A 21,509-nucleotide genomic window follows, 5' to 3' on the forward strand; every position below is an offset into this window, starting at 1 on the left:
AGAGAACAGACAGGGAAGGGAGGGGAATGGGGGGAGGAGGCCAGAGAAAAAGGAGGGGGAGGCTGTAAAACGGCTGACACAGAGATCAAGGGGCCTAGAACAGGCACAAGAAACGGAACCCCCAAAGAAATGCCAAAAACAAAATGGGGGTGGGGGGAGAGAAGGGAGGTCAATCGACAAAAGAGGGAGGAAGACACTGAACTCTTGTAAATAGCAGATAACTGCTCACAGTACAGTAAGTGACACAGGAAAGGACCCTGAACCAACAAATGGAGAGGGTGGGACCAAGGAAAGGGAGTGAGGAATCAATAGAGGAAATGAATTGTATATTGTAACCAACATATGTATCTTTACCTAATGTACAGTGTTTAAAATGTAAAACTTCAATAAAAACATTTAAAAACATTTCTGAGTCTACCAAAGAGGAGATATTAAATGTATCAATAGATTGGGGATAATGCAAGAAAATGGAGTTGAGGTAGAATATCAGCCTTGATCGAGTTGAATGGCGGAGCAGCCTAGGGGGGATGAATAGTCAGCTCCTGCTCTTATTTCCTATGTTATTATGACTTGCAGCTTTGACAAAGAGTCATCCAGATTCGAAACATTAGCTCCCTTCTCTCACCACAGATGCCGTCAGACCTGCTGATTATCCAGTATTTTCTGTTTTTGTTTCAGATTCCAGCATCCGCAGTAATTTGCTTTTATCTTATTATGACTAGATTGGTTCTAACTTCCCAGTGTCGTATTGGTGCCAATTTTTATTCAGTTACATAAAGAAACAGAAAGAGTGCATTTGTTTAGGGCGCAATGTAACTTGAAAAAAGTCCATTCTGGGCAGGAATCAAGGGTCGTTCCAGGTGTGACCCTGCTTTCGGAGGCCTCAATCGCCTTGGAGACACCCCCCCCCCCCCCCCATGTGCCATTCTGCCTGGTCCCCAGTGTTAAATGGTGCCTCGGCAAGGTCGATAGTTGCTGGGTGGCCATTCAATCTGGGGACAGCATAGCTAAGTGAGCCTTTCGCTATGCAAGTCTGGGTCCTGCCCATTGTGGACGGGATCCAGATCGCAACATGTCACAAAACCTAGCGCGATTTTGTGAGACGCAACAACCGTCGGGAATTTACCCACCGCATCCCGTCCCGATTGTGGCGGGTCGCGGCCGGTAAATTGTGTCCAAAGACTTTGTCATTACCTCAAGATGGTCCAAAGTGCTTCTGATTCTGGTTGGACTCGGCCGATAAATCGCACCCAAAGTTTTTTTCAAAGTGCTTTAAAGGCAATGAAGTGCATTGGAACTGTAGTCACTGTTGCAATATAAGAAACACAATAGCCAATTTGTGTAAAGCTAGGGCTGGTTTAGCACAGTGGGCTAAATAGCTGGCTTGCAATGCAGAACAATGCCAGCAGCGTGGGTTCAATTCCCGTACCGGCCTCCCCGAACAGGCGCTGGAATGTGGCGACTAGGGGCTTTTCACAGTAACTTCATTGAAGCCTACTTGTGACAATAAGTGATTATTATTATTAAAGGGCACTCAAACTGAAATGAGATAAATAACCGTGTCATCTGCTTTTGGTTAATCTGTTTTTGCAACTCTCATAAAGGCCGAGCTCCACCAGCTAAATGTGGGTCCGATCCCTGATCAGGCAGACAGCAGATAGCAGTGAGTGGGGAGGAGGTTTCCATTGAATGGCAGAACTGATATAAATAGTGTGTAGGTGTGTAGTGACAGAAGCTGGCAGGTAGACACACATACAGGCTGGTCCTGCAGTGACTTAAAACAGTTTAATGTAAATCCAAGACAGTTTGTGATTACAATTCCACACATATACAATATGCATATGTGTGTGTATATATTCTGATTAGGAGATAAGCAGATTCACCTTGGAGACCGAAAAAATGATCAACAACCAGTGAACTACAAGCTAAACAGTTCACAACAATAGATCCCCTTTTCTCCCTACAGTTAGTAGTAACAGTTAAAATAACTATATACTCTATATTTTTCATTAAAATCTTCTTTTAATTTACAATGCTTCTAATATTAGTTTCAAGATGAGACCATAAAATTTTCACTCATTCCTCCTACAACTGAAACAGTTAAGAGTGAGCTCACAACATCATTAGAAAAACACAAGCATTTAGTAGCTACGACTGAGTTTCTGGCTGAATTTTGCTTTTTTTTTTAAAACGCTCTACAATTCAGCAAAATAAACATTCTCGTAACCATACGTAGAATATGGGGCAAAGTTATAAGTTTCTACATTGTACATATATTCCTACAACATCTCAGTCCTCCCTCCCCCCTCCCCCAAAACCGCACCCCCACCTTTAAAAAGACAACAAATTACAGGGCAAAAAAGACAGTTCACAAAGAAAAACATAGTATAGCACGTTGAATCACAAACCTACAAAGAGTTTGATGCAGATTCCCAGGGCTTGACATTGAACAAAGACGAGATTGAATTCTGAGTTTAAAAACACCTAAAGATATCTTGGAGAGGGAAAGTGAGATTGGCGGTAGAGATTGTGTACTGTCCAAACGTTTGTGTAAATGCAATGAATGTGCTCCATACTGACCACTGACCCTTTCTCCTCCTTTTGCATCCGAAGTGAGATTCCTGGCAAGTGAAATCATTGGGGATGTGTGTGTGTGTTGTGTTGGGGGTGGAGGTGGAGGTCTGTGTGTGTTGGGGGTGTGGTGGTGGAGGTTGGCAGGAGTTTCTTCCCAGATGCCAAGACCTGAAGACTTTTAATTCCAAGCAGCTGTCAGTTAGGAAATTCAGAATGGGCTGACTCACAATTTATCAGGAACAACACCAATCAAACTGGTGTACAAACTGGAGGTATGAATTGCTGCGTGTTCACCACATCATCTAGGATAACAAATAAAGGTTTTGTGACGGGGAGTGTAATCTGCGTAGTGTAGCTTATTTAGAAGCCTTTCTTTTCATTTGTATCCTTTCCTGATTCTATCTACCCTTGACTGATAAATTGGCAGATTCCAGCCTGGGTTTGGTATCTTCTCAGTTGTCTTGGGCACTGCTCCTCAGTCAAACTGTCAGCTGTGTTGTAGCAACATGAGTGAGGCAGAGCAGTGAAACTAAGATAGTATGAACAGGGAAGGGCAAGCAGGATGGTATAGGCAAGGCAGTATGGCAAAGATTGGTGTAAGCAGTGTAGGGTGATGTGAGCAGCTCAGTGTGATATGTGGAGGGCAGTGTGGCATCATAGTCGGGCAAGACAGTGTACTCAGGGTATGGAGGTTTGGGATGGTCAGTATGGGACAGCTTTGTGGGCAAGCAATGCAATGGTCAGTGCAGGGCATGGCGGGCAAGCCAGTGTGGGAAAGAAACCTTCTTTAATGCATTTTCCCCTTTAATACACATACTAAAATTATGAATTTTTAAAAAATTGCTCTCTCTGAGAAGCATCTTAAATGCAACTATAATATATACCAACTACATGACAAATCATTGTAGCCCCCATTATTCCTTCTCATGAATTATGCACAATGCTATTATCCTGCTTCATTGATATAGCAACCTCAACCTTCTCTAGCATCATCACCAGACTCCTTCCCACTGCTTCTTAAATCCCCCTCACCTATCCCTCTCCACATCAGCTAAGTTTCAATTGTGTAAGTTACAAACGTCAACTTCCTTCCAATTCATAGCTGGAGTTGGTATGTATTATAGAAAGCAGACAAGTGCCCCAAAGTGAGCGTGAAACATTTGTTAAATTTCTCCAGTGCTTTTCCCCAATGGTTGATTGCATTCACTCAGAAAACAGAACAGTGCAATATCTGTGCTCAGTGGGCTAATTTGAACCTGACCAATCTTAAGCACACTGAGGTTAGATCTATTGGGTCCCTGTTGCTAACCATTATCCATCCCCTCGGGTGTCCTGTCCACCAGGTTCAGTTCAGATTTGCCACGAGCAAGGCATCACGTAAAACTCTATCAAGGATTCAGAAATTGATGGAAGGGGAGAATATACAACTGATAAATAAGTTCATGGTGTGAAAGCCTCACCATCATGCACCTGCATCCATCCACAGTGAAGCATTTTAGGACAGCCTGTTTTCAAGACTTAAAGAAAAAAAAGCTCAGCGTTAAATCAACCACCTTTTCCTTATTTTAAAATCTTGTTCAGGTTGGAATTAGTCTGTGCAACAGAAAATCCTCCAGAAAATTGATTTAGCATCAGCCCCGAATATGTTCCAGCTCATCCGAAGAACCATAAAACTGCACAGCAATTTTTGCAACCTAGCACCTGAAATTAAAAGTCTGAAATGTAATGTGTAGAGGTGAAATGCACCCCCCAGAAAAGTTACAGACATGTTTCTGGCAGAAGCTCAAAGTCTTTTTTGATCCATTCTACTATATTTGCCAACTTTCACAAAAACATGGGTGCAACCAATGGGGAGGGTGGTGGAATGAGGGGAGGATTTAACTCCCCAAATATTTGCTGGAACTTAATTTCTCCGCTCTCCAAATTCCCCATTTTCCCCAATGCTTTTCTTGGGTTGCCAACCCTGATTGAACATGTTCCTGGGGGTTTCATCAAATTACATCTTATTTCAACGTTCTCGGCAAACAATCTTTAATCACCCCATCTCTCAATGCTTTTGTAACTAAAAGATGTTATAAAATTACACAATTTTTAATACCCCTATGAACTTTATCCCTGGTAGTTCACAGCAGCGTTTGGGAGATTAATCTTTATTTAGTGGAAGTATAAGACAATGCTGGCGGGTTGGCAACCCTTATGCTTCTCACCTCCACCTCACCTAACTCTGTACACGCGATAGCACCTCCAATATGGACCCATTTCTGTTTAACACAGCAATGTTCCCAAAGTCACAGTTTATGTTGGGCATCAGTGAATTGTCACAGTTTTCTGCTGTCTGCTTGAAATCTGCCTTCTTTTTTTAAGAGCCATGCACTCTATTGCCGATATACATTAAAGAGCTTCCAAGACAAAGGCACTTACAGCCAAATTGTTAAGATGCTCAGAGAAGCATCTTTGCTGTGGCATTTTATTTGATTGAGAACTTCATTTTAAACCTCCAAACTGCAACATGCCTCAAAGTGCCTAAAGAAAGGAGCTAGCATGGAACAATATTGGGCACCAGGTTCATGCTACCCAGAAACTCCAGCCACGCACAGGTCTCTGATGAAATAATTGTGCATTCATAAATATTACATTCTCTATAAGTCAATGCTAACCCCCTACTTCAGCCCTGCATGCACCCAATGGTTTCCTGATCGGGGTTGGAGGGGCAGGGGAGGGGCAGGTGAGAGTGGGGAGAGGAGAGGCTTCTTGCTGACGCCGAGTTGAAAAATACTTGCATCTCCATATGTTGTTAAAAAGGTACAAGTATAAATGTATTAAGTAGAATAAAACATGATTCCTGTGTGAATTGGGAATTAAACTGTGCAGACGTTTACTGGTAATCAGTAGATTTTGTACCCCTTCCTGGATTTAATGATTAGGGGTATATTTTTTCTCCTTTTTTATATATAAATATATGTATATATACACACAGAACAGATACGGACTCACTTGAATGTTTAAATACATCAAAATAGCAGCAATGCCAGTAACGATTAAACCTTTAAGAAATTTCCACCTAATGAAAATAATAAAATCAAGAATTAAGAGTTAATTACACATGAATCGGAACAAGTTCCAGCTCTCATATCCTAACAGAGTAAAGAAATCTTCATGAAAGAGCCTGGCAGTCAAGGGGCAGAAAAGCATAAATAATGCAATAAAACATGGTTTCTTTGGTGACAAGAGCAATTTTGTTTTTGTGTATGTGTGTGACTTATTCCTCCCTCCACATACTCACACTCACTCCTTGTCTGGATTGCTGCTGGTTTCTGCCAGGACAACTACAAGGCCTGGCCTTCGCATTGTAAACGAACATGGGTGTCATTATATAGATATCGTGACATAGGAATGAATAATCATATAATTATTTTGGGGCCAGCACTACTCAATGGCACATCTGTACTCAATTTCAGGCAAGAAGGTAAACTCTTTGAAAATGCAATCATCACATCTTCTCCTTTCTACTAGTTACCTTCTTAGCTACTTCGTCGCCCAATTCCATTAACCTTTAGCCACAGGTGGCTAATTGAGCCTCCAGATTTAGCTAATATGAAACACAGGTGCATTTTGGATCAATAAATAAAAAATAATTGTCATTGGACATGTGATGTTGATCCTCATTCATACGACTTACATATGAGAATTCATTATTAGCATTTTCTGGTAAATGGTGACAGAAGCAGAGAGTGAAAGTATTTATTAATCCTTGTGTTTCCCTTTGTAGTCACTGAATGGTGGTAGATGTTTGTTCAGTAAATATATATTCATGAAATGTATTTACTTGCTAGTATGCGTAATTAAAATTAATGCATGTGGCTAAGACTGTGTGCCTCTGGCCAGACCTTGGTTAATCAGCAATTTCTATTGGGACAATTCTGCTCTAAAAGAACTAAAACACAGCACACCATGAAAAAAACAGACAGAGAAAGAAATTAAATGCTTGCCACTGAGAAGTGCAGAGCTGGTCATCAACAGAAAGAAAATTAACAAAACCAAGAAATAAAAAAGAGCTCTAATTCAAAAAGTTTGGAACAGCAGCTAGTGAAGATGATTGTTAAAGTACCTCACTAAATGTTCTTGTAATAAAAAGGCCAGTTACAAATTTGCGCAGTGAGAAAGGAGATTCTGCTAATAATTGTTACTTTCCACTTTCCTAACCATTCATTTTCCTAACAGAGAAAACTTTCAAGAAGCAGGAATCTAATCCGTGACATTTCACCAGTTCAAATTCTCAAGGTTCCTTTCTCCTCCACAAACAAAATGCTTTTGACCACCAGATGGCAGTCAAACGCACAGTACAGAATTGTCATGGATCAGACCAGTCAGAGTCTTAAAACTCGAACCCTACTTACTTTGTGCCTCAGCTAGTCAGGTCAGTGAGTTGGTAAAGCACACTTGCCTGGGATGGTTCCAGCCTTGGTCAATGGTTTGCTCTGTGTGCCAGTAAGGAGGAGCTCCAGTAGGCCACAGTGATCCCAAGTCAAAAAGGTGGGCGACAGATGAAAACTTGCTTCCGCCCGGGTCTTTTGATGGTCATCACTCAACACAACCTGTGGTATATCTGCACATGTAAGCAGGATTGGGTTCGGCTGTGATCTCCTCTGGTTCACTCTCAAGCCTCCAGTAGGGTTCCAGAAGGCACCCATGGATAAATATCTTCAGGAGAAGGAGGAACATACAAACAGGAGGCAGCCATTTAGCCCCACAAATCTGTTGCACCATTCAATTAGATTAGGGTTTAACAGTATCTCAATTCACAGAGAGGACAGGAGAAAATTGACAGAAAAAGAATGTGCCCCAGCAGGAAACAGTCCAATGTCGAGTCGTCTGAAGGAGAGAAATGCTAATCTTCTCTTTAACTAGAAAAGGTGTGCAAAATTCAAATTATATTTTGGTGTAGTCAGAGAGAAAGCCTTTTCTTCTGTGAGAAAACAGAAGTAGAATGTTTTGGTGGACTAAAACAGACTTGTTCCAAAAAGTGACACCAGAATGTGTCAACAGCATGTAAGAAAGAGCACTACACTCCATGGGCGGGCTTCTCGTCTCGCCGCGCCTGTTTTCTGGTACGGCACGCCGACGGCAGTGTGATGCTCTGTCCCGCCAGTCAGCCAATGGGGTTTCCCATTGTGGGAATCCATAGGCGTGAGCGCGCTGTTGGTCAGGAGGATCCAGCCCCATGCGCTCAAATGAGCTTGGAACATTGTATTGTATGGCAGCTCTCATTTCCCTTATTTTTCTGCCATTTTTCCCCTCCCCTAGTGCACACGTTCTGTTAAGGACAGGATCAGACACTGTAATGCCTTCCACGATTGAACTGCATGCCAACAGTGACTGCAGGAGAAAGTCATTAATTCAATGGCAATTTGGACATTGAGGAGGGGCGGGATGCTGAAAGTTTAACAGCAAGATTAGATGTTGTTTTCAGCCGGCTGGGTGCTCCTTATATTGACGGATCAATGGGCAGAGTGAGGAGGGGGGATACGTCGATGTTACAATAATTAGACAGACTGTTGGTAGATGTGTGGGCTTAATGGGTAAAATGGCACTTGGTTGCACAAGACTTTGTGTTCTTCTGCCTTCGCTGACTGGCTACCTGGGAGAGGTAATAGTGAGCTGCCAACATCTGCTGAGTTGTAAAGAGAAGGCAAGATCACATGTCTCCCTCTGCAACCCCACATTCCCTTATAGCTATTCCTTTTTCCACCTGCAATCGTCATGCCCAAGGGTTGCAACTGAAAGGATTGCCTCAGCATTAACCACAGGTCCATTAGATCTGTTGTAAGTCTAGAGGAACTCTCACCCTTTTCTGTAAGGCACTACAAGGGAATATGTTCACAACATGACAGGAAGTTCTCTGCTGACGAAACCACAGACAGCAAGATCAGCACACACACAGACACTTACACACACACTCATACACTGTGGAGCTCAGAACAGTCACAACTAACATGCCTTAACAACAGAGCAAGATTGGATCATGGTTGTGCAATCACAAGTAATATCTATTGGTATCGTATCATTGAATGAAGCTTTCCTCATCTCTCTACATTCTAAAAGGGGCTGTGGTAACCTCTACCTTCACAAGGAGGGTTTGATTAAGGAACGGGAGAGCAGCTCTTTATTCCCCCCCCCAAAATTAAAAGGAACTAAAATTGAGAAAACAACAACTATAGTTCATTTACTGAACTCCATCGATAAAAACCTCGACCAAACATCTCAAAGTAACTTCTAGGGTCTCAAGGTCGCAGGTCCTTAAAACATTTCAGAGATTAAATATCTCCCAAACATCTGTTGCTTGACTCCCCATTGAAGGTCTTCATCACTGGCCAGAGGTCAGTTGTCAGGCTTTCAAAATTTGGTGATTTTTTCTTTTAATAAACTTCTGTTAAAAAAGATTTGTATTTTTCACCCCACTCTTTCTTCCAGCTCGTTTCCCAAGTACCTTCTCAAGTGTGAGATGCATTTTTGCTTGTTGTAATTCAATACAGTGTTTTGTTGATCTCGAGTCTTAAAGGTAGGGGTACTGGTTGACCTTCGTTGGGCTCAGTGGGTATCCGGTGTAGACAGCTGAAGCTGGCGAAGCGTTGATGTATGTCTGGTGGGCAAACTGGGCTTGGTACTGACTTGGGTGGATGGTGGGAGATGGCAGTACCCTTGGTCCAATGCCGACGGGCATTTGGTGGACAATCCCTCCAGGATGGGTGGCATAGGTGTGCCTGGTGGAGCCCTGTGACGCCACGAGGTGAGCAACTGTGCCTGTGGGCCCCAACGCAGGTGTGGCATAGGTGTACAGGTGAGGCTGCCCCGATAGATGGGCCGCTGTCAGGTGAGGATGCACAGTAGTGTGTGAAGGACTACGGTGTGGGAATGAATAGGGGGCCTGAGCAATGGTCGGTGTGATGTATGCCTGCTGCCTTCGATGTCCATGGTTGCCACTTCGCTCCTGAATGCTTGTCACATGTGGCTGAGCCTAAAAGACAAACACATTGTTTATAGAGAAAACTGACTGAACAATCAGCTCCAAAACTATTACTACTATATTTTCAATCACTACCCTTTTCCCCAATAACAGTGATACGAGGTAACCCTGAGGAGCACTCAATCTCTTCCCCACAGCAGGAGGATCCTAACTACACTCAAATTTATACTCACAACTAGAATGGACAGCAATTGGCAGAGAGCGGGCAGTGAGCAGGGAGAACGGACAGAGATCAGGATAGAGTGAACAGAGATAAGGAGAGAGTGGACAGAGATCAGGAGAGAGTGGACAGAGATCAGCAGAGAGTGGTCAGAGATCAGGAGAGTGAGACTGATAAATTGTGAGAGGGCGGGATTCTCCAACCCCCCGCCGGGGGGTGAATCCCGCCCCCGCCGTCCTCCGAATTCTCTGGCCCCCCAAAAATCACCCCGGCGTGAATTGCGCCGCCCGCCTCGGAGAATGGCGGGGACCGGCGCGACTCAATGGGCCCCGGGGCAGCCCGAATTCACCAGCCTGCGATGGGCCGAAGTACTGCCCGTTCTTTGCCAATCCCACCGGTGTAAATTGGAGTAGGTCCTTACCGGCGGGACCTGGCGGTGCGGGCAGCCTCTGGGGTTCTTTGGGGGGGCGCAGGGGGATTTGGTCCCGGGAGGTGCCCCCACGGTGCCCTGGCCCGCGATCGGGGCCGACCGATCCACGGGCGGGCCTGTGCCGTGGGGGCACTCTATTCTTCTGCACCGGCAGCTGTAGCGGTCTGCCATTACCGCTGCGGAAACAAAGACCTCTGCGCATGCGCGGGGATGACGCCAGCACATGCTGGCGCTCCCGCGCATGCGCCAATGCGCGCTGGCCGGCGGAGGCCCTTCGGCGCCGGTTGGCGTGGCACCAAGCCCCTTTCCTGCCGGCCGGCAGGGCGCAAGCCACTCAGGGGCGGGCCTAGCCCCTGAAGGTGCAGAGGATTCCGCACCTTTGGGGCGGCCAAACGCTGGAGTGGTTCACAGCCACTCCTCGGCAACGGGACCCCCGCCCCGCCAGGTAGCGGGAATCCCGTCCAGAGTCTTTGTAAAAGAGTGTTGTTATTATGCATCTTCTTATTTAAAACCATTGCTGATGTCATCAGTAAGAGCTGTGACATCATTATTTGATTTTGTTGTTACCTGTGTATATTCGTATTTAACAGTCATTGGTTCTAATTATATTCAGTAGATGTTGTTTTGATGTTTCACTCACGGCTCTTGTTTTTGTTTCCAGACTCTATTTAAATTTCATTATTTTTATATTTTAAAAAGAAGATTAACTTTATGATTAATGTGTTTTGACTACATTTTTGTGGTTGAGTTACCACATCTTTTTGGCAACGAGATTAAAATAATTAAAATTTCAACATGTTCAACACAAAGTTTTGCTCAGTTTACCAATGGAATACAAGTTAGCAGCACCATGGCTATGTTTGGGTCTGTCAGTGAGTTTGTGGAAGAGAACGATGACGACTGAATATGTGGAAAGGTTGGAACATTTTTTCTTGGCAAATGGGATCACAGATGAAGCTAGAAAGCATTTAATTCTCCTGAGTGCGTGTGTGGGGTGTGTATACGCTGGTGAGAGATTTAGCTACACCACGGAAACCGGGACATTTAATTTGCGGATTTAGTTACACTTGTTCAGAAATAACACAATATTAAGCCCTCAGTAATCATACCTCGTTTCAAATTCCATTGTCATTTTTACAGGATGGAACAGCTTGTTGCTGAATTACATCAGCTCTCTTGAACATTGTGAGTTGGGGCCGTTTGGAAGACATGCTTCGGGACAGACTAGTTTGTGGCATTAACGAAGACAGCATTCAGCGGCATTCGCCTGAAGGCGCCATACTTGCTTTTAAGAAGGCTCTAGAAATTTCTCAGGGCATACAATTGACTGCCAATAATGCAAAAGATATTCAGAAGGGCAATGGTGGCACACAGGCAGGTGTACTGCATAAAGTAAAGAAAGAAGCTATAAGTAAAAAGGTGAAGACAGTGGAGTGTTTTAGATGTGGAGGGTCACACTATACGAATCATTGTAAGTTTATGGACACTGTTTATCACCAGTGCAACAAGAAGGGGAATTTAGTGAAGTGCCGGGATGCTGAGAGAAAGTCAAAGGTTGAGAAAGGAACTTCAAATGCAAGGAAGCCTCAGTCGATGGTGCATCGCTTGGAAAGCTCAAACCAGACAGAGAAGCACTATTATGTCATGTTTAATATTTTTTTTCTGATAAATTTAGAATGCCCAATTATTTTTTCCAATTAAGGGGCAATTTAGCATGACCAATCCACCTATCCTGCACATCTTTGTTGTGGGGGTGAAACCCAAGCAAGCACGGGGAGAATGTCCAAACACCACACGGACAGTGACCCAGGGCCAGGATTCGAACCTGGGTCCTCAGTGCCGTAGGCAGCAATGCTAACCACTGCACCACCTTGCTGCCCCCCCCGACATGTTTATTAAGAGTGAGGGACATGCAGAGTCTATTTGTGCTAGATTGGAGGTTTATTGTCAGAAAATCAAGATAGTGGTGGATACAGAACCCTCTGCATCAGTAATCAGTGAGGAGAACAAGATTTGAGCTCTAAGCAGGAAACAGCTATTACTCAGGTAGGAATCAACCTTCGGATGTGCACCAATGAGAGTACTTTTTCTTTATTTTTTATTTTTTTATAAATTCAGAGTACCCAATTAATTTTTTCCAATTAAGGGGCAATTTACCATGGCCAACCCACCTACTGTGCACATCTTTGGGTTGTGGGGCAAAACCCATGCAAACACGGGGAGAATGTGCAAATTCCACATGGACAGTGACCCAGAGCCGGGCTTGAACCTGGGACTTTGGCTCCACGAGGCAGCACTGCTAACCACTGCGCCACCATGTTGCCCTCACCAGTGAGAGTATACCATTGCTTGGGGTGGGGACATTAGAGGTAGACATTACATATAACAGCCAAGAAGCAAGAGCACGGCTCCTGGTAGTAAAAGGCATGGGCCTCGGCCACTAGGATGTGACTGGCTGAGGAAAATTCAGTTGAATTGGGGTGAGATAAAGCACACAAAAGTGGCACAGGACATCATTTAGAAATATCTTGATATTTTCAAAGGTGAACTGGGTACATTGTGAAATAGCACAATTAAACTGTTTGCAGATCCTCAGGCTACTCCGGCAGTGCCAGGGTGGCTGTATCATGGTGCCTGGATACCACTTTTCCCAGGGCCTGAATACGTGGGGTCTCCAATGGCCTGTGTGGGAATCCGCAGGTGCTGTTATGCCTGGTCCACGTCTGTATGGAGCAGTACTAAACAGCGCCACAGCAAAGTCTCCCAGGCACGGGCATTCATTCCTGGACCTTGGGAGAATTGGGCACAGAGATATTTAAATGTCTCGGATGGCTCATTTAAATATGTTAATCTGAATAGCATCCAGTCACTGAGTCAGGAGCGATGAGGCCATTAAACCGCGCCCACCATCAGTACCTCTACGGTTGTTTGTTCACTATATGGACCAACCTCAATCAGGATTGAAAAGTAAAGAGAAAATGCTGGAAAATCTCAGCAGGTTTGGCAGCATCTGTAGGGGGAGAAAAGAGCTAACGTTTCGAGTCCAATGACTCTCTATCAAAGCTGGTCAAAGCAGATTCCAGCATCCGCAGTAATTTGCTTTTATCCGAAGGATTGAGAAGGCTGGGAGGTGATACTTTAGGGATCAAGCTCTCGAGATTCTTCCTTCATTATCATATCACATTATAAACACCTACACAACTCTCACCAGCTGCATTATTGATTGGGTGAAGACAGCCTCACCTGGATCTGCTCCATCCAGATGTCAAAGTAAGAACAGCAGGAGAGACATAATTATCATGCTAAGGAGAGATGTTTTAACCCAAATTATTGTGTTTATAACAAGAATCTTGCAGTAATCAGCATTGGCCATCTAATATTATTCTTAACCAAAGTGGTCCAGCATCTTTGGTGGTTAAATTGAACAATGGAAAAGTTGTTCGTAAGCACCAAGATCATATTCATCTACACCATGACTCGGACGCTGCAAAAGCTCCAGATAACCCAACAGAAGGAAATGCAGCTGTGGAAATTTAGCAAGTAATGGTTCCTGTTTTACCAGGGCTTTCAGTGGACTCTACGTCAGGAAAGGGTCACAACTGCTCAGATACTCAACATACTCCTAGGCCCACAAGTTCAATTGAACTAAGTCAAGCATCACCTGAGTTGACAGTCACCAGTGATACTGCAAAGATCACAGCATGGTCGCAAAGCTCCTGAAAGACTGATGTATAATTAAGGCATTAATTTCATTGTATTTCTGTCATTAAAGGGGATTAAAATTGAAGGGGGGAGAAGTGTTTTTGAGTGTTATTATTATGCATCTTCTTTCTTAAATCCATTACTAATGTCATCAGTAAGTAATCATAGATAGATATCATAGAATTTACAGTGCAGGAGGAGGCCATTCGGCCCATCGTGTCTGCACCGGCTCTTGGAAAGAGCACCCTACCCAAGGTCAACACCTCCACCTTATCCCCATAACCCAGTAACCCCACCCAACACTAATGGCAATTTTGGACACTAAGGGCAATTTATCATGGCCAATCCACCTAACCTGCACATCTTTGGACTGTGGGAGGAAACCGGAGCACCCGGAGGAAACCCACGTACACACGGGGAGGATGTGCAGACTCCACACAGACAGTGACCCAAGCCGGAATCGAACATGGGACCCTGGAGCTGTGAAGCAATTGTGCTATCCACAAGGCTAATGTGATGTCATTAGTTGGTGACGTTACCTGCGTATATTTGGATTTATTGTCATTAGTTCTAATTCTATTCTCTTATTGTTATTTTGATGCTTAGCTAGCTGTTCATTTTTTTGAGGCCATACTGTACTTTAAACTTCATTATTCTTATATATTAAAGAAGATTAACTTTAACTTTAAGATGAACACATCTTAACTACATTTTTGTGGTCAAGTTACCACAGTCTTGCTGAGAAGCGAGCTATCATGGATCAGCAACAAGTGCCCTGGTTGACTTTGAATGTGCAAATAAGTTGTGTGATTACCTGACTGAGATTGAGGGGTTGTTGTTGAAAGGAATGGGCTGTAGACCTCTGTTGCCGGTAAGATGATATCCCCGAGTAACTTGCTGAAGAATGGGTTGTATTAGATGTCGTTGTGCTGGAGTTTTTGGTCTTGTGGCTCAACGAATGGTGCCCCTGTGTGACTGAAAAGTAGAAAGAGCATTTAAACAGAAGGAATACCACAGCTGGACTGAGGTTCAATTTTCTGAGTGCCATTAATCTGTTCATAACAAATTAATGAATGCTAACTGGGAAACTCTGTGCTCTAAAGTCTAACTAAAAAAATAAGGCTGACCAGGTAAATCCTACAATAACTTGGAGTATAGTGTTCAATTCTGGTCGCCACACTGCCAGGAGGATGTGGAGGCTTTAGAGAGGGTGCAGAAGAGATTTACCAGGATGTTGCCTGGTATGGAGGGCATTATCTATGAGGAGTGGTTGAATAAACTCGGTTTGTTCTCACTGGAATGACGGAGGTTGAGGGGCGACCTGATAGAGGTCTTCAAAATTATGAGGGGCATAGACAGAGTGGATAGTCAGAGGCTTTTTCCCAGGGTAGAGGTGTCAATTACTAGGGGGCATAGGTTTAAGGTGCGAGGGGCAAGGTTTAGAGGAGATGTACGAGGCAAATCCTTTACACAGAGGATAGTAGGTGCCTGGAACTCGCTGCCGGAGGAGGTGGTGGAAGCAGGGACGATTGTGACATTTAAGGGGCATCTTGACAAATACATGAATAGGATGGGAATAGAGGGATACGGACCCAGGAAGTGTAGAAGATTTTAGTTTAGACGGGCAGCATGGTCGGCGTGGGCTTGGAGGGCTGAAGGGCCTGTTCCTGTGCTGTACTGTTCTTTGTTCTTTGTTCACCTTGGATTGACTGAGCTTTCATGAGGATTTAATCATTCAACCAAGTTATTAACTATAATGGAAGAAGTGAAGGCCAACAGCCTAAGATGAACCCTTTTGAGTTTGGATTATGAGCCTGATTTTTGCATCGAGCTTTGTGGCAGTACTAATTGAACCTTCCTTGGCATTGCTCACAGATGTTACCCTGTTTATCATGACAAAGATTATGGAAAGGACAATGCTTCAGTTAGCTGCTAAGGTCAAGTTGTGTCCTTTTAAATAAAAAAATCTCTTCCCAGAATGATAGAATAGTTACAGAACACAAGGAGGCCATTCAACCTGTCATGTCCGTGCCAGCTCCTTGCAACAGCAATTCACTTCGTGCAACTTCTCTGCCTTCTCCTCCCAGCCCCCCCATGGCCGTGTAAATTTTCTCCCCTTTGGCTAATTATCCAAATCTCTTTTGAAAGCCACAGTTGAATCTGCCTCCATCACAGTCTCATGCAGCGCATTCCAGATCCTAACCGCTCGCCGTGTAAAAACGTCATTCCTCAAGTTACTATTGCTTCTTTTGCCAATTACCTTAAATCTGTGCTCTCTGCTTCTTGATCCTTCCACCAATGGAAAAAGATTTTCCCTTTCTACTCTGTACAGGGCCGTCATGATTTTGTATACTTCCAGCAAATCTCCTCTCAGCCTTCTCTTCGAAAGGAAAACAGTTCCAGCCTCTTCATTATCTATGTAACTGAAGTCCCTCATTCTGGGAACCATTTTCCTCCTCCCTGCAACCATTCTCCTGAATCTTTTCTGCACCCTCTCTGATGTCTTCACATCTTTTTTAAGGTATGGTGCCCAGAACTGGCACAATACTCAGTTGAAACTGAACTAGTCTTTTGTACAGGTTCAACATATGATTCTTGCGTTTACATTCTATGTCACTATTTATTAAGCCCACAATCCTGCAAGCTTTATTAAGTGCTCTCTCAACCTGCCTTAGCACCTTCAATGATTTGCACATAAAAACCACGAGGTCTCTGTTCCTGCACCCTCTTTAGAATTGTACACTTTATTTTATCTTGGCTTTCGCCGTTCTTCCAACAAAATGATTCATGTCTCTCTTGGCTCTTAACTGCAAAGGTTACTTGCAGTTGATAAGGGATGTATCTCGATCAATATGTGTTCCCGAGTTCCCTGAGGCAGAAGAAATATCTACAAATGGACTCTCTTTTCCTCTTATCAAGTATTGCTGTAAAGAGTGACAAGCATTTTGTCATCAGGACAAATACAAGAGTACCAAATTTCAAACAATCACAACAATTTATACTCTAGGAGAAAAAAGTGTTTGATGACTGACAACTCAACTTTGATTGGCTGCGTCTTTGTCATGCAGAAAACAGCAGGGAACTATTGGCTCCCAAGCTCCCGGGTAATCAAGAAAGATGTGAAAGCTCTTTGCATTCTCCATGGCCACGCCCCGGCCAATCAGAGCTGACTTATTAAACAATCAGCATTCTTTTCTCCTGTAGTGCCAATTGTGATCTTTTGAAATCTGACAATCTTGCATTTGACCTGATGAGTGCAAGATTAAAATCTTCAGCAACAGGCCTCTCTTTCCAGCAATATTCAAGTTCCATATACTTTTCAGAGAGTCACAATGTGCAGTTGGCCTACTGTGCCAGTCTGCCTCTTTGAAGAGCTATTAGTCCCATGACCCATTCTTGCCTTATAGTCCTGAAAACTTTTCTTTTTTGAGTATTGATCCAATTTTCTTTTGGAAGCTACTCCAGTACCAACTTTCTCGCCATTTAGAAAATATGCTGATTTATCTATTTTGGGTCCAACATAGAACATAGAACATAGAGTGCAGAAGGAGGCAATTATGCCCATCGAGTCTGCACCGACCACAAGCCTTCACTTCGACCCTATCCCCGTAACCCAATAACCCCTCCTAACCTTTTTGGACATTAAGGGTAATTTTAGATGGCCAAACCACCTAACCTGCAGATCATTGGACTGTGGGAGGCAACCACAGCACCCGGAGGAAACCCATGCAGACACGGGGAGAACGTGTGCAGACTTCGCACAGACAGTGACCCAGCAGAGAATCGAACCTGGGACCCTGGAGCTGTGAAGCCACAATTCTATTCACTGTGCTACCGTTGTACCCTATCACATGTCCCTCAAGTTCACAACACTTACTTTAGCCATTAATAAAACTGTAAAAATGGATCAGGGAGGTCAGTAGGTGCTGGCGGAGGGGGGGGGGGGGGGGGCGGCATGCGGGTGCAGTGTCTCACAATTTCAAATAATGTCCCCCACCTCCACACAATGCAAATGGCAAAGGTCAGTTTTTAATTCCTGGTCTGTGCTTATTTCGCAGGTTTCAACAACAGCAAAGCAAGTTCTTATGTGAGGCAAGGGATAAGTTAGCGAGACGTTTTGCACCCAATTGCTATCTCATTCTCCCTGCAGAGAAGTGAACCTGTGTGGACATTACGTTAGAACAGAAGTGACCTTGGTTGAGATGCCTGTTGATACTTCCTTTCTTGACTTATCATGAAGAGTAAACACTGTGCAATGAAAATCAGAAGAATCAGTGCCCTGAAGACAGGAGGTGACAAAATAGAATCATCATGGAATTTACAGTGCAGAAGGAGGCCATTTGGCCCGTCGAGTCCGCACCGACTCTTAGAAAGAGCACCCTATCCAAGCCCACACCTCTATCCCAATCACCCAGTAACCCCACCCAACCCTAAGGGCAATTTTAAACACTAAGGGGCAATTTAGCATGGCCAATCCACCTAACCCGCACATCTTTGGACTGTGGGAGGAAACCGGAGCACCCGGAGGAAACTGACGCACACACGGGGAGAACATGCAGACTCCGCACAGACAGTGATCCAAGCTGGGAGTCTAACCTGGGACCCTGGAGCTGTGAAGCAATCGTGCTAACCACAATGCTACCGTGCTGCCCTTTTAAGAAATCGGTCCCTCGAGCCTGCTCTGCCATTCAATGGGATCGTGGCTGATTCAACATCCCTCATGTCCACTTTCTCGTCCTTTCCCCGTTACCCTTGATTCCATTAATGATCAAGAATCTATCTATAGAATCATAGAATAAAATGATGAGAGAGAGGACTTGGACAAAAATGACTAATGATACAACCAATCCTGTGGACCAAATGTGATACTTAGGATATTCTAAAACACAAGCTTCCACCTTATTGCTTACTCGTGAAGAGTCAGTGTCAGCTCCTGACTGAACTCCCCTCGTCATGGCAAAGATTTGGAAGACCTGTCTATCAAATCAAAGGTTGTGATCTGGCACTGGTGATCTGAGTTAGCCTATGATGGACTGGGACACTCGCGAAGGATACAAGGAGGGCAAACCTGGCACAAGGCGGTCACACCCTGCCACGGCGTCACTCGACTGCGTCTTGAGCGGCGGGACAATGATGGTGCGTGGGTTGCCACAGTGGTGGCCATCTGACCGTCCTTTGGCCGGATTGTTTGCAGTGCTGCTGCTGATGGTGTGCTGCTGCCGCGCAGCATATGGGCTGTTGTTGTTGGAAGAGTCCGAGTCTGGCGAGTCATGAACTGTGACACAGCTAATGACGTTCTTCCTCTGCTTTGACATTCTGCAGGAAGGAAAGGAAACACCTTCAGTAACAGACTGGAAATTGATTATTTTTAACCACACCACCCTTCAGCTTCACCTTCACCTGCCACCATTTCTCCCCTGAGAGTCCTCCCTCATCCTCAACTGGGCCTTAACTAGCAACAACCAATCTCCAGAAACTTGTCACCATTTGCTACTCTTTCTGGTGTGATCCTTGACTGAGTGGGTGGATAATCCATCATGTTAGGCACAACAGCACAGCCTGATCTAGTTCTCTCACACAACATTGATTTTCAAACACACACACATAAACAGACACACAATCTTCAGCAGCGATAGGAACCCTGACTCCCATTTCCTCATCTCCAAAATAGCAGGTCAATCATACAGGCTTGATGTGTTGCCATGACTCGGATCAGTTAATCCACCACAGGCTTTGGACCAGAACTTTCTGCTCTATATATATATATATATATATGTATAGCTCAGGGTTACACCATCAATTTACTTGTGCACTGGGTGACAATGTGGATGATGACCAAGTCCATAAAATGCATTACTGGAACTGAGCCTACTCTCCAACAAATTTTGCATTTAAGTATTGAGGGGGCTTAGTATTTGCCTGAAGGTTTGACTTATACATGGTGTTCTTCATGGCGTGGCCTAAGGAGGGATGGGATGTCCGGGAAGAGCAGATATGAGAATGGAAAATTACCACTGTCCGTGAAGCAGTTGCCTTCATCGCAGCAAAAACACAGTTTCAAATTCAGTTGCCAAGATCAACAGCATCATCTAAGATTAGGCAGTATGTAGAAAGATGTGGTTATGCTCTTGGGAGGGGAGGTGGGTGGGTGGGAGCACTTTGTGGTTGATTTGGTTCCAAGATGACATATACAGCAATGGAAGATTGGTACCTCATCAATCCTGTTTAGCAGACTTGAGGTAATCTCATCCCCCAAGTCAGGCAGGTTCTTGGCAGTGAAACAAGCCATCTGGACTGAGATGGGGCCTGGGGTGAGGCTGCTGTTCTGCCCACTCAGCTTTGGATAGCCCTGAAAACCAATGCCCTAAGATTTAAGATGGTCCCGGACGCACAATAGTAACTTACTATTGGATTGCATGGACGTCTTTGGGATTTGCCCAATATTATGTTTGGTGTTCTTTAAGGCACACTTTGCTACCTAAAATCAGAAGTATTGGAAGAATCTACAGGCTAATCATCAACCTGTTTGACCATGATCTCACCATACCTTCCGTGGCCACCATGTCCCAGAGTGGGATTTGAACCTGGAGCTACTGACCCAGAAGTAAGCACGCTACCCATTGCACTACAAAAGCTCCCCGCGTCACGACTAACCTGTTTTTCTTTGAAGACGGGAGTCACAATATAACTCTCGAGGACAACATTGCACAATCATAGTATGTGTTATTCCTTCACTGGCCTGCCTGGAAAGTGGTGTAGTTTTATCTGTAATCCCACCTTTGGGGCGGGATTCTCAGACCCCCCCCCCCCCCCCCCGGCCGGGTCGGAGAATCCCTAGGGGGCGCCGTGAGTCCCACTCTGCTGCTGGCTGGCGTATTCTCCAGCACCGGTTTTTGGGCGGGAGCGGGGTTTACGCCACAATGGCCGGGGGCTGTTTGCAGCAGCCCCCCCGGCAATTCTTCGGGCCCCAATGGGCCGAGCGGCTGTCAGTTCCTGGCCAGTCCCGCCGGCGTGAAATGGACATGGTCCCACACAGCGGGACCTGTCTGGTAGGCCGTCTGGTGGAGTCCTTAGGGGGCACGGGGGGTCCGGCCCCGGGAGGGAGGGGGGGGCATGGTGGCCTGGCCCATGATCGGGGCCCACCGATCTGAGGGCAGGCCTGTACCATGTGGACACTCCTTCCTTCAGCACCAGCCTCTGTAGGGCTCCACCATGGCCAGCGCGGAGAAGACCCCCCCCTGCGCATGCGCGGAATCACGGCAGCGGTTCTATGCATGCGCTAACTTGCAGCAGCCCTTCGCCGCCGGTTGGCGCGGGGCCAACCCCTCCAGCGCCAGCCTAGCCCCCGGAAGTGCGGAGGATTCCGCAACTTCCGGTGGGGACGCCGGAGTGGTTCACGCTGTTCTTGGCGCCGGCGTCGGGCCATCCCGCCAATTGCGGGAGAATCCCGCCCGTGGTCTCTGCTTCACATTTGCTCAGTGTTGTTGATGAATTTCCAAAGTGTTCACGATCGCAAGCTCCATTCAGAGTGTTTTCAATGAACAACATTGCTTGAGTCAAAGTCCTCACTTGGAGGACTAATACTATCATTAATAAATCCAATGAATAATTCAAGAGAA

At 45.0% G+C, this 21,509-nt stretch overlaps 1 protein-coding gene across 8 annotated transcripts in view; it reads right to left on the reverse strand.

Moving 5' to 3' along the window:
• Positions 1-1,770: 1,770 nt before the first annotated feature.
• Positions 1,771-21,509, reverse strand: part of hipk2 (homeodomain interacting protein kinase 2) — a 348,291-nt gene continuing 328,552 nt past the window's right edge. For all 8 annotated transcript variants that reach the window (XM_038781432.1, XM_038781434.1, XM_038781430.1 and 5 more), the window contains 3 exons: positions 18,959-19,206; positions 14,705-14,865; positions 1,771-9,589 (listed from right to left, as the gene is read on the reverse strand). In XM_038781432.1, coding sequence (XP_038637360.1) covers positions 9,128-9,589; positions 14,705-14,865; positions 18,959-19,206 — 871 coding nt within the window. In that variant the 3' untranslated portion in view covers positions 1,771-9,127. The remainder of the gene's footprint in view (positions 9,590-14,704; positions 14,866-18,958; positions 19,207-21,509) is intronic.

This window comes from Scyliorhinus canicula, chromosome 20 (assembly GCF_902713615.1).
Source record: "Scyliorhinus canicula chromosome 20, sScyCan1.1, whole genome shotgun sequence".
In the NCBI taxonomy this organism is placed as follows: domain Eukaryota; kingdom Metazoa; phylum Chordata; class Chondrichthyes; order Carcharhiniformes; family Scyliorhinidae; genus Scyliorhinus; species Scyliorhinus canicula.